Source organism: Peromyscus leucopus, chromosome 16_21 (genome assembly GCF_004664715.2).
Source record: "Peromyscus leucopus breed LL Stock chromosome 16_21, UCI_PerLeu_2.1, whole genome shotgun sequence".
In the NCBI taxonomy this organism is placed as follows: Eukaryota; Metazoa; Chordata; class Mammalia; order Rodentia; family Cricetidae; genus Peromyscus; species Peromyscus leucopus.
The window spans coordinates 48,598,382-48,611,128 of record NC_051084.1 but is presented as its reverse complement, the minus strand read 5'-3'; the positions used below and the strand labels follow the sequence as shown (position 1 = coordinate 48,611,128).

At 53.6% G+C, this 12,747-nt stretch overlaps 1 protein-coding gene across 1 annotated transcript; it reads left to right on the top strand.

The window, feature by feature from the left end:
• Positions 1–484: 484 nt before the first annotated feature.
• Positions 485–11,714, top strand: Amer3 (APC membrane recruitment protein 3). Its single transcript, XM_028865347.2, is given in 3 exon segments — positions 485–640; positions 7,406–9,802; positions 9,804–11,714. Coding segments are annotated over 2 exon segments (2,529 nt in total). The 5' UTR covers positions 485–640; positions 7,406–7,424; the 3' UTR covers positions 9,955–11,714.
• The last annotated feature ends 1,033 nt before the right edge of the window (positions 11,715–12,747 follow it).

The following is a 12,747-nucleotide window of genomic DNA, read 5'->3' as shown; positions in this document are numbered from 1 at the left end:
CTCCCCCGCCCCCTTGGTCATAATGTAATCAGCTCCAAGAAGGGTACATAAGGAAGATTCTTTGCCTTCCCGCACTGGCCTGCCCCTTCTTTCCAAGCCTCAGAATCCTGAATCTTGAATAGGACTGCTAGAGAGGCTGCCTGTGACATCGCCTTTTGGAGAGAGCAGGAGTGAGCCGGCCCTGGACCTCCGGGATACAGGGGAGCGGGGCACCCACACCTGTAGTCTCCGGGGATCTAGGACCCCCCGGACTGGGGACCACAGGGCTTGAGGGATGCAAACCCTATACACACAGCATTATGGGAGCGGCTGAGTGGGTAGAGGGAGAAAGCTAGAGAGAGAAAGAACCAAAGAACAAAGCCAGCAAGCCGAGCGATTCTGGGTGGCGGCGGCGGCTGAGTCCCCTCGCACTCCTCCGCAGGTCGCCAGCGTCCTCCCGTCCCCGCCCTCCCTCCTTCCCTCCCTCCCTTCCGAGCAGTGCAGAGCAGCGGGGCTGGTACTGCGCGCGGGTGCCCGGAGGCCCGCCCCCCACGGCGGCGCGGAGCCTGGAGCTGGCCGTGGTGCTGACGCGAGGCTCCGGCGCGCACTCGCTGCCTGACTCGGGCGCGGCCGCGCCCTGCGACACTCCCCAGCCCCAGCGGTAAGTGGCCGAGGCCCCGAGAGGCTGCGGAGGTCCCCTGCCTCGCCGGTCCTCATCGGGAGCTGGGGGGACCCCGGGAATGTTTGAACGCTCCCTGCGATGGGCGGTTGAGTGAAGGGGCCGAGATGGGCACTCCCTCCACTCCGCGGCGCCCAGCGAGGATGCGCGGGGCCTGGGGGGCTGAGTGTGGGGACTGGTTTAGGTGACGGGAGAAACCCTGTCACCGCGCCGGACGAGGGGTCTGGGGAAGAAGGAGTGAGATTACAGTGGTCCATCTGTCCACTTGGCCGGGGCTCCCTCGGAGGAGGTGGGCCAGGACCTCCACCCAAAGGGCCCATTGTCTCCCCAGTGTGGACTCGTGGGTGGCTCTCGCCGCAGATTCTATTTCTGCTTTATTACCGACCCCACCCCCACCGCAGAACACCAGGGCTTTTCCATCACACTTGGGCCTTCACCACGCCAGCAACAAGGCATACTGCCACAGAGACAAACCACTGCCCCCTAGCCTCCGCTACCCAAATCCCAACCCCAGGGAAGTCGCTGGGCAAGACACCTCACCTGGACCTGCTCTTCCTTAAACACCTCTGCATAGTTCACTGCCTGATGTGACTTGTGGGGATGTGGGGTGGGGGTGGGGGCGGGGCAGACACGGGAGAGGCATTTCAAATACCAAAACTCCCGGCTATGTGGTGCCTTGGGGGTTTGCTTTCTTTTTAATTTTGCTCTGTAAGATCATTTACACACACACACACACACACACACACACACACACACACACCACACACACACACACACACACACACACACACACACACACACACGGAGAGAAAGAAAGGCACAGGATTACCTTCCAAGGGGAAAAGAAAATCCTAGGTAGCTGATCTAAAATCAGTCATTAAATGGAAAAAGACTAGAGGGGTCACTTCATAAAGCGTTCATTTTGTAGTAAAGTCTCGCCCTGGTGTGCTGAACATCAGAAGCAGAGATAAACATCTCTGTGATCGCCTTTCTGCTGCCCCTGGGGCAGTCTCACATCCATCCTCCTCTTGGCCTCTCTCCCGATTTTCTGTTTTCACCTGTAGCTCCTCATAGGCCCTTCCTGGGACCTAGGTCAGATATGGTCTCCTGGCTTGGACCCATTCCCGCTACCCTGATGACTGCATCCACTTGTAGACACGTCTCTCTCTCCCTTGTCCTGGGGGCCTTTTGCAGGGTGTGTCCACGGGGCTGGAATATGCTTCCTGTATTTTTTTGACGGAATGTCTTCTGCTGTCTTCTAGGTTTCCATTTAAACAGCACATCCCTGGAACAGAACCGATTAAATAAATACACTGCATGGTTTCTGATCTCACCGAGGTTGAAGGTTCATCTTAGATGAGAGGCTTAGCTTTAGTGCTTTGGGGGGGGGAGGCTGTCTTAGAAAATTATTAGGATAAATTGCATCTGTAGAATTAAAATCTCCAGACCAGCGTCCTCTTTAGGAAACTGAGATGCATGATGTTTCATCAAGTGAAATGCAGGGTCAGAGTGCTTCAAATATTTAAAACACTTCATTTAAATAAGTAATCTCATGTTTAACTGTCAACTAGAGTTGAAGATCTGAGCCTTACAGACTTTTCATGGAGGTTGAGGAGGAAAGTTAGTCAGCAAAAGACTTGCTGGGAGGGCCTCTGGGGTAAAAGCACTTGCTGCTGAGCCTGGTGACCTGAGTCCTATTCCAGGGACCCACACAGTGGAAGGAGAGAACAGATTGCTGCAGGTTGCCCTCTGACCTCTACACATGCATCTTGGTACTTTAGTGCATGCACACATACTCGCACAAATGAGTGATCCAAGTTTTGTTAAAAATTCTATGCAAGTGTGAGGACCTGAGTTCAATGCCCAGGAATCACATTAAATAATAATAATAATAAAAAAAAAACCAAAAAAACTAGTCATGATGGCATGTACTTCAAATTCCAGCACTTAGGGAGACAGGTGGATCTTTGGGGCTCACTGTGGGGAGTCAGCCTCACTTGCTTGGCAAGCTCTAGGTCCCAGTGAGAGACTGTTTCAAAAGCAAAGAGGATGGTACCTGAGGAACGACATCTGAAGTTGACTTCTGATTCCCATGCCCACGAAAATATCACTCCTCAAACCACACACACACACACACACACACACACACACACACACACACACACACAGAGAGAGAGAGAGAGAGAGAGAGAGAGAGAGAGAGAGAGAGATGCAATAGTGTATACCGCTGTCTGCTGCAGTGCTGGGCTTTTTAAAAAAAACTTTAAACCTTGTTCTGGAGCAGTATCAAGCACTAGACTAAAAAAAAAAAAATCAGTGGTGGCTGAATTCCACAGACCATGAGAGAGAAAACCCTGGGGAAGAGAGACAGTGATATGGCATGTGTTGGGAAAGGACCTGTCATGAATTTCCCATGACAGGCCGTTAGCCACAGGCTTACCAAACTGAGTGTGCATTTTTCCGACTGAGAACCTACACACGGTCAGCCTCTGCCCTCAGGCAGTGCTGGCATAGCATCTGGCCATCGGAGCAAACCCCACTCTGCTCCTGAAGGCCGTGTGGAAGGCGACAGCTCCCGTCAGGCACCAGGCCTTCCGCCCACATTTCCAAAGAGACAAGCTGGATTAAACATTTTAATGTGCAAAGTGCCTGAAGTGACAGGTCGCTGCCCAGCGCTGACGTCTCCAGCGGACGGTTATGAACTTTCTCACTTGTTCGTACCGCATGTGGAGTGCAGTTAAACCCAGAGCAGTCTCGTCCGTATCACTGTAGCGGAGTCCAATCCTTTGTATTATCGTACAGAATCATCACACTCTTTACGTTCAGAATGGAATGAACGGTCCGTCTTTTCCTGATTTTAGCTCAGCTGGCCGCTCTGGGAGCTGGAAACCAGCAGATTTTCTGAAAGAGATCTCTGTCCAAACAGTTTAGTTCTTCCAGGGGCAAACTTTTACATACAGGGAAATAATCTTTATTATGGCCCGATGGGACTATTTCCAGGGATACAGTAACTAAAATAGCCCTCCCCCCAAATGCTGGAAAGCAGGAGTAAACTAGATATCTCATAACGAATATATCCATTAAAATTACACTGCTTTCAATTATCATTTTTCTAAATTTGGACGAGTTATCCTTGGAACCCGTGGATTTCACCTTCATTGTATTTTCAGAAATTCCTCATGAGAACCCATTTATGAATCTATTTTAAGGTTTCTCACAAAAGATGGTTTTAGTGGGATGTGGTAGTGTACAACCTGTAATCTCAGCACTCCAGAGGCTGAGGCAGGAGCATGACACCAGCCTGGGCTACTGAGTGATGGGGGATGAAGTGGAGGGAGGTAGAGACCTTGAGTCATTGGTTCACAGGTTCAAGTCCCAGCCTTACCACTGATGGGTCCATTTATTGGCTTATCTGAAGCTGAATTTTGAAAAATATTTCTTTTATTTTTAATGTGTGTGTGTGTGTGTGTGTGTGTGTGTGTGTGTGTGTGTGCACATGCACGTGAGTGCAGGTACCAGAAGAGGCCGGAAGGGAGTCATATTCCCCTCCCCCTGCCCCTAAGCTGAGAGTTATAAGCAATTGTGAACTCTCTAGTGTGGATGCTGGGAACCAAACTCTGGTCCTCTGAGGGAGCAGCGAGTGCTCTTAACCTCTAAGCCATTTCTTCAGTTCCTGTATTCATACTCTGTAAAGTGATGACCACAGTACTTTGTCCCTTACAAGCTTACGGGCCAAGCTTTCTGCTTGGGCAGGTGGGTGTTACCAATGTACAAGTACCAGTCCTTGCATAATAAATACTCTGCCATGTGCATCAGAGCCCAACGGACCCATAAAGGAATGTGTGGGGTGGAATGTTTTGAGTAGAAATCTGCAGGTTTGGGGTAGGAAAGGCTTGGGTACTTGCCATCACCCAGCAAGCTGAACAGCCACCATGGTGCCCGAGGCACGGAGCCTATCCATCTCCCAGTAGGCTGAAAAGCCACCACGGTACCTGAGGCACTGAGCCATGCCATCTCACAGCAAGCTGAACAGATACCAAGATGCCCGAGGCACTGTGCCATGCCATCTCCCTGTAGGCTGAAAAGCCAACATGGCACCTGAGGCACTGTGCCCACGAGCTGGTGTTCTGTGACTAGAGTAGCCAAATGGGAGGAGGAGGGCCAAGCCTAGGTTTTGTGGCTCTTCTGAGCGCACAGACTACTTGTCTTCTTGTTCCCCAGCCAAATGTCCCAGATGTCACTTGGAGGGGCGGAAGTGCTACCCACAGGTGTGAGCAGGTGGTAAGAGCTCAGTGTGCCCACGAGTCTCTGTGACTTTGCCGGCAGAGCTGAGGCAGGCCCTCCTGACCACTCAGAGCTGCATGCAGGAGCACTTCAGGGACTCGGGCCAGCCCTGACTGTCAGCTGACGGCTGCCATGCTGCGATCTGGAGTCTACTGGCAGGCATCTCTAGGGGCAGTTTCCAGGGCTGCACATCCGTGGGCTTTGAACTGCTGCAGCACCCGCCCCCTGTGGGGCTGGGACTGGAGTGAACAAATGCAGGGGATGACCACAGAGCAACCCCAGGGAGTGAAGGGGTTCAGCTTCGCTATCTCTAGCCAGACTGACAGAGGCTGACCTTCAGGCTACTGCCAAAGAAAGATGGGACAGGCAGAGAGACTTCCTGCTGGGGTTAGGGAAAGAGCTCAGAATGTCCTCCAGCCATGCTCTGGCCTTGCCATTCCTTGCTGGGGTTCTCTGACTCTACACATTTACCCTAAGAGCAGCAGCATGTTCTAAACCAGATTCTTCTCCCTCAAGCCAGTTCCTGGTGCAGGCCCCTTGGCCTCCAGTGTCAGGATTCTCTTCTTGCCCCTTTCCGATGTGTCTGCTGAATCCCGGTGTTTCTTCCTTTGGAAGACCCTCTAACTTCACTTACAGAACAGCCTTCCCCTTACTCCACTCTCAGCCCCTTTGGTCAGCCTCTTGCCATTCGCCTCTCCTCGTTGATTCTATGAGGCCATCTTCACCAGCCTTCTTAATGTCCCTGCTTCCACCCACTCACCAGAAGACCCAAATACCGCTTCAGGGAACCTGGAATGAGGCCCAGCTTTGATAGAACAACCGAGTCACGAGCACATTCGCCACTCCCAATGCCAACTCTAGCATCTTTCCTAATGAACTTAGCTTGGTCATCAGACACCATCCCTAGATGGACTCCAGGCAGTATCTGTCAGTGTCAGCCGCCTGCTCTCTTGGCTCGGGGTACTCTGTGACATGTGTCATATCTTGCTGCCACGAGGCTCTCTCTTCACCCGGCTCACACTTGGCAAACCCTGTGAAATTCTTGGCTGCCTCTCGCTTGAGGGTCTCTGTACGGATTGAGTCTTAGCTTCCCCAGCAGATGCCTGGTCCTCCCACGGATGATCGGCTGCCTCAGGCCTGGGAGGCAGCCTACTTCATGGAGTCCTTCATGCACTCAGAAGGCTGATACATTCCTCCTGAGGATGGGGTAAGGGTGTTGTGTGGCTTTTCTTAGGGAGATCCCGACAAACGTCTGTTCACCAGTTAGAGCACCAGAGACAGACCAAATAAACTGTTCCGCTGCAGTCTCACTTAGTGAACCAGTGAGTTCATTGGAGTGGCTGACGACAGTGTAGGGAAGGGGTCGCTTTCAGGAGTTGCAGTGGCTTCAACTCGGCTCGCACAACTTGCAGGCAGTTCAGCGGGTCAGAGATGACTTATATAACCCAGAGGTGTGTGTGTGTGTGTGTGTGTGTGTGTGTGTGTGTGTGTGTGTGTGTATCTTGTAAATTTCAGGATGTTGTGGGTTTTGTTTTGTTTACTTCCTATGGCTTAAGGAGCTCCGGACTCCCCAGGAGAGAGTATTTCAGTTGAGAAGAAATAGCTACCTAACAGATAGAGGTGGTATTGTTGAATGACTGAGCCTGGAGATGGGAATCTGACTTGACCTGTGAGCTTAGAGAGTGCTTGGGCAACTTGAAAATGCAGGGATTGGGCCATGTCCAGACCCCAGTCACCTCTCATTTTGGTTCTTACCATGTTCCTTTAGGCATGGGACTTAACAGATCTGGGACTTAAGCAGAGCTGTATGGCAGGGTGGTGTTGTCTCAGCTCCCTTTCCTCTTTCCCTTTCCATGGAGAACCCAGCAGGGCTAAAGCACCAGACTCCAGCAAGCTGTGTGAGCACGGGTGAGCGTGTGAGCACCGGTGAGCTGTGTGAGCACCGGTGAGCTGTGTGAGCACGGGTGAGCTGTGTGAGCACGGGTGAGGAGCTGTGTGAGCACGGGTGAGCTGTGTGAGCATGGGTGAGCAGGCCTTTCAGAGCCCACTGACTTTACACATTTGGCTACTGTAATAGTTACTTTTCTTGTTGCAGTATCAATATACCTGCCCAAAGCTTCTTAAGGGTGGGGCTGCTTTGGCTCACAGTTTGAAGGGATACATACAATCCATCATGGTGGGGAAGCAAGAGGCAGCTGCTGGTCACGTGGTAGCCACAATCAAGAAGCCAAAAGAGTCTACGGCTACTCCTCAGTCTGTCTCCTTTTTTCCATTTAGTCTGGGGCCTCAGCCTGTTGTTCTCCAAATTCAGGGTGTGTTTTTCCATCTCAATTCACCTACTCTAAAAACATCTCTCAGGGACACACCAAAAGAAGTGTTTTCATGATGATTCTGAAGCCGGTCACACTGACGCCAGAGGGGTGATCATCACGGACACTAAATGCCCTCTGTTTTCCTCCACAGTGGCAAGAACACCGGCACCATGGAGCTGAGGAGAGGCAAGACCTTCATCAAATCTAGCGTGCAGATTTCCCACGAGAAACTCATAGACCCACCAGCCCCCGCACCAGCCAAGGAGGACTCAGGTCCTTGGTCGCTCTCACTAGGAGAGCAGCCGAGACCCTATGGAGAGAAGAGTTCCCAGACTAGTCCCCGTGTTCAAGGGTGTGGCCAGTGCCCCAACAAAGAGATCCAGTCTGATCCTGAAGGGGGTCCCGGGCCCCTCTGCGGAACCACCTTCAAGTTGGTGCGGAAGAGCAAGACTCACGAGAGCGTGCCGGGGGCGGCGAAGGCAGCCGCCGCCACGGGGCAGATGGTGGGCAGCGTGAGCTTCCCAGAGACCCCTGGGGGTCAGCGGATGATTGACTATCGCCACTTTGTGCCCCAGATGCCCTTCGTGCCAGCGGTGGCTAAGAGCATCCCAAGAAAAAGGATTTCCCTGAAGAGGTCCAAGAAGTGCTTTCGGAACCTGTTTCACATCCGCAGGAGCAAAACTGAGAACTTGGCCTCACTATCAGCCAAGGGGAAGAGCCTGTCGTCCCCTGGGGCCCCTTTGGGTGCTGCAGCGCAGCAAGGCAAACCCTTCCTCTCCATGGGGGAGGGGCTGGGGCTGGACAGCCTATGCCAGGACCTGTCTGACAGTGAGTTTCTGCCTGACTCGCCCTTTGACCTCTGCAGCGCCCTGTGTGAGGACGTGGCCTCCCTCAAAAGCTTCGATTCGCTTACCGGTTGTGGGGAGATCTTTGCAGACGGGAGCTCGGTGCCATCCGTGGAGATGAAAGAAGGTCCGGGGAGCCCAGCCCATTCGCCCCAAGCTCTGGACGGCAAAACTCCCTGTGGTCCCTCCCAGGGGAGTATGGAACAACTGGCATCTCCTGCCCAGAACGAAGCGTCAGACTTCACCAAGTTCTGGGACAATGTGAATCGCTCCGTGAAGCAGCAACAGCGCGCCCTGCTGGGCCCAAGGCTGAGGAGTCCCCAGGGGACAGACACAGACCCGCTCAGGTTAGATGCATCTGGGCTAGCTGAACTGCCCCTATTGCCTTGCAGGGGTCCCCCCAGTGGCTCCAAAGCCAGCTCCATAGACACAGGTACCCCCAAAAGTGAACAGCCAGAATCTGTGTCCACCAGTGACGAAGGCTACTATGACTCCTTCTCGCCGGGCCTTGAGGAGGAGAAAAAGGAAGCTGTGAGCCCTGGGACATCTGCAGCCACTTTCCCCAGGGACAGCTACAGTGGGGATGCCCTCTACGAACTCTTCTATGACCCCAGCGAGGCCCCTGTTGGCCCAATCCTGGATGATGACCTGTGTGTGTCTGAGAGTCTTTCAGGGCCTGCCCTGGGGACCCCGCTGTCTATGTGCAGCTTCCATGTGGGAGCTGAGGAGAACCTGGCCCCAGCGCCCGGCCCTGACTTACTCAGCCAGGGCTTCCTGCAGAGCACCTGGAAGGGCAAGGAATGCCTGCTGAAGCTCTGTGACACAGAACTTGCCATCACCATGGGCATTGTCAACTGGTTGCGCAGGATGCCACCCGCCCCTGCCCCTGCGCCTGCTTCTGCCCCTGCCCCTACCCCTGCCCTGGTCCTTAGGGAGCCTGTTGCCCCACCTGACCCCCATAGAGCCCTCAGGGGACCAACAGACAGCCTAGAGGGCAGGGAAGACCAGGCCTTAGATGTGGGCAAGGCCACGACATGCTTGCCACCCAGCAGAGAGGAGCCCTGGGCACACCTAGGAACCAAAGACTTGCTTATAAGAGAGCGTGAGGTCCAAGGGGAACCTGCAAGGGGTGTTAGTGTCCCATCTAAGAATGGCTCTCTAGAGGAAGGAACACAAGACCTCTTGGAAGGCCGGTCCTCCTCTGCAGCTACCATGACAACAGGCATTTCCAGGAAAAGCAAAGCTCTAAACCCCGCCACCTGTGCTAGCTCTCGGAAGGAACTGGGGACTCCTGCGAGCCAGAGGCACGCTCAAGACCCCTTAAGACCAGGGCATGGGGGAAGTACTCTTGATCCAGGGTCCATGCTTGTAGGCTGCGTGGCCCACGTGGCAGCCCTGCAAATCTATCCAGACAGCCGTTCTCCCAGACAGGATAGGGGCAATGGGCTCTTCTGGAAGCCTCAGGCTTGGGGTCCCAACACTGTGCAAAAGAAAGCGACAAGCAGCAATGCTCCTGATGGAGCAGCTGTCTGTGGCCTCTCCTCCCCGGCCAACCCACAGGACCAGAGATGTCATGACCTTTTCCTAGACCTGAGCCAGCTCAAGTTGGAACCTTCCAGGCTAGGTACCCAGGTCTGTGCCTCGGTGGACAATCAGCCCCAGCAGCTCAGCCCCAGGGCTCCAGATAGAGGCTCAGTGGGGTCCTGAGCCCCTCTGGGCCCCTGCTGCCCAGTACAGCTTCTGTGGCTATTGCCCAGAAATCCTGGGGCTTTCTTTGGACAGCACACAGTGGCAAGTCGCTCCTTCACGTAGTTGCCATGGCCTTCTGGCTCGACACAGACTTCTTTGTGGATAACTAAAAGTGGGGGCTTGCAAGCTCACCCACAGGACAGGCTTGTATTTCTGCAGGAGCTGCATCTGCATGACCTCATTCAGGAGAACCGAGGACCAGGATCTCCATCTTCATTTACCCAATGTGAGGATTGTGTGTGGGGTAGAGACAACAGGGCTCAGGCACGTGGGGGAGGGAGAGGGCATGAGATGAAGGAATCCTTGTCTGAGCCCAGGGCTGCTGGAAGCCGTATGTGCTTAGCTGCCCCTCATGCCACAGAGCAAAGAGGTTGATGGCCAGAAAGCAGTTCATGTTGTAAATGAAGACTGGGGTAGCCAATCTCTCTGCTTGAGGTCTACGAAAAGGATGAGGGCCAATAGCTCAAGAAGCAGAGAACCCCATGGGGGTTGACTTCGCAAAGACCCACTGGCCTCATCCAAACCTACTCTTTACCCAGGACAGGACCGGAGTCTGCAGGACACTGCGTTGTCACAGTGCTTCTCTTTAGGAATCACAAGGACCAGCCCTGCCTCAGCCACAGGCCGGAAGCCAGACAGCATGGCGCATGTGCGCAGCTTTGTCGGGGCTGGCCAGAACCACCAAGTTCTGCCATAGGTCATTCTGTGCAAGCAATGACTTCTTTCAACTCGTTCTCTGAGGCCTTGGGTGGGAACACGCCCACTCTCCTTCCCACCTCTGCTGTTCTGCCTTGGAGTTGCAAAGGTCTTGGCTTCTGTCCCTCTCACCCTGTCAGTATTACCTACCATCTCTTCTCCAGGAAACCTTCCGAATGGAGCTGTGCTCACCACTCCTAACTTGAAAGCAACACATGAACAACACCCAAGCATTCAGAATCATGAAAGGGCCTGGTGGCTGGTGTCCCCGGGAAGGATCGGCATCTCTTCTGAACCAGCATGAGGGCAGGCACAGAGGGCCCATCCTCACTGTCAAGGATCTGATTCTACCTCAGCCAAAACAATCAGTGGCAGCCAAAGGATGAGGAGGACAGGGAGCTGTAATATCTGTTACTGGGATTCTATGGTAGATAGGCTGCTGGAGAGGTCACACTTCAGATACAGCTTCTATAGAGACGGTCAGGAGGTCCAGGCAAACACTGTGGTCCCATGGGTAGTACACGTTCAGTGCCTGAGTGCCTGAGGCAGCATTTAGGCTAGAAAGGCTCTCGTGGCCATTGGCATCAACAGCTCTCTAAGGCTGCCGCGTGTGAGGTGAGGGCCGCACACCATAGGTTAAAACTGGCATCGAGGTTGTGACTGTGTGAACCCAGACACAGAGAAGCACAGGGCCATTCACCTGGGAAGCCCACATCTTCTCCTCCTGTGACCAGACTCCATCAGGACATCCCTGAGCCTGGCTGTGAAGACGTGACAAATAGAAGAACATCCTACATGACCCCTGCAGCAGTCTGAGGTAAATCTTATGCTCATCTTCAGACCTGGGGACTGGGCACAGCTGTGTGACCTTCCTTTAGACATGTGCACGCAGTGTGTGCAGATCCCCTCCAAACCCTACCACAAAAGCTCTGCTATGCAGTAGGTTCTGGAACATTCCACTGGTTTCCCTCAGCTGACACTCCCAGAGTCTTCACCCCTTTCTTCTTTCAGGCCACAGATGGCTTGGGCACCCTGGGGTGCCAACCACATGTCTTCTGTAAGCAGGCCGAGAGCTCAGTAAGGAGGTCACCCTATCCCAGTCACAGCCCCGGGGCTCTGTACTGTACCCGACAGAGAAAGTGCTCAGTAAATGCTTTTTTGGAAAAAGAATGTAGTCTCCAGGTGTTGCGTGTTGTTTTCTGCTTTCTCGGTGACTCTCAGTCTCATATTTAGAGAGAAACAGTCTTGAGGTATAACAGGAACCTGGGGCTAGTGAGGTGGCTCATGGATAAAGTGCCTGCCACACAAGTGTGAGGACTGGAAACCAGACCCCCCGCATTCACACGGCCGTGTGGGCCTGTAATCCCAACCCTGGGCAAAGGAACAGAGAGTGGTGATCGGTGCATACCTGAAACTCAGTGTCTGTGCGCGCGCGCGCACACACACACACACACACACACACACACACACACACACACACACGGAGTCTGCTTGAGAACCAGAGCTCTTCCCAAAGCAGAGGACAGTGCTCGTTTACCACGGCTTGTGAAGCATCAGTTTGAAGTGATGGAGTCAAACCATCCCGACTCAGAGCACTACACATTGCAAAAACGTGGTCCCAGACCCAGGGTGGTCTGCATTAGTGCAGCAACAGAACCGTGGGAAACCAGGGCTGTGGTTCTGTCCCTGGGTAGGGAGCACTCTACACAATCCCAGCACCCCTGAGGATTCCCTTCAGGGTCTGTAGTGGATCCAGGGTCAGGAAGAATGGAGGAGGGCAATGTGAGTTCTCTCTGGACCATCTTTCTCCACACCTAAACCTCAGGATGACCTCTCTTGGGCACCATATTAGTGCCACCATAGCCAGGCTCCGTGGATTTTAGGGTGACCCACTGGGAGGGGATGTTAGGGCCAGCTAAGGTGTTAACCAAGTTCTGGAAGTGGAAGAAATCCGTTGCCACCTCCTCCTCTTCTGAACTTTCTGTTCATTCTTGTTTTTCTTTTATGTATGGCTGTGTGTGCAGGTGTATGTGCCCATGTGTGCGCATGTGAAAGCCGGGGACAGACTCAGGGCAGACACTGATTGTCCTGTTCTCTCACTCTCCACTTGTTCCTATTAGACAGGGTCTCTCACAGAACCTGGTGCTAGGCTGACAACAATGGTCCTCCTGTCTCTGCTTGCCATGGCTCATACAGGAGCATG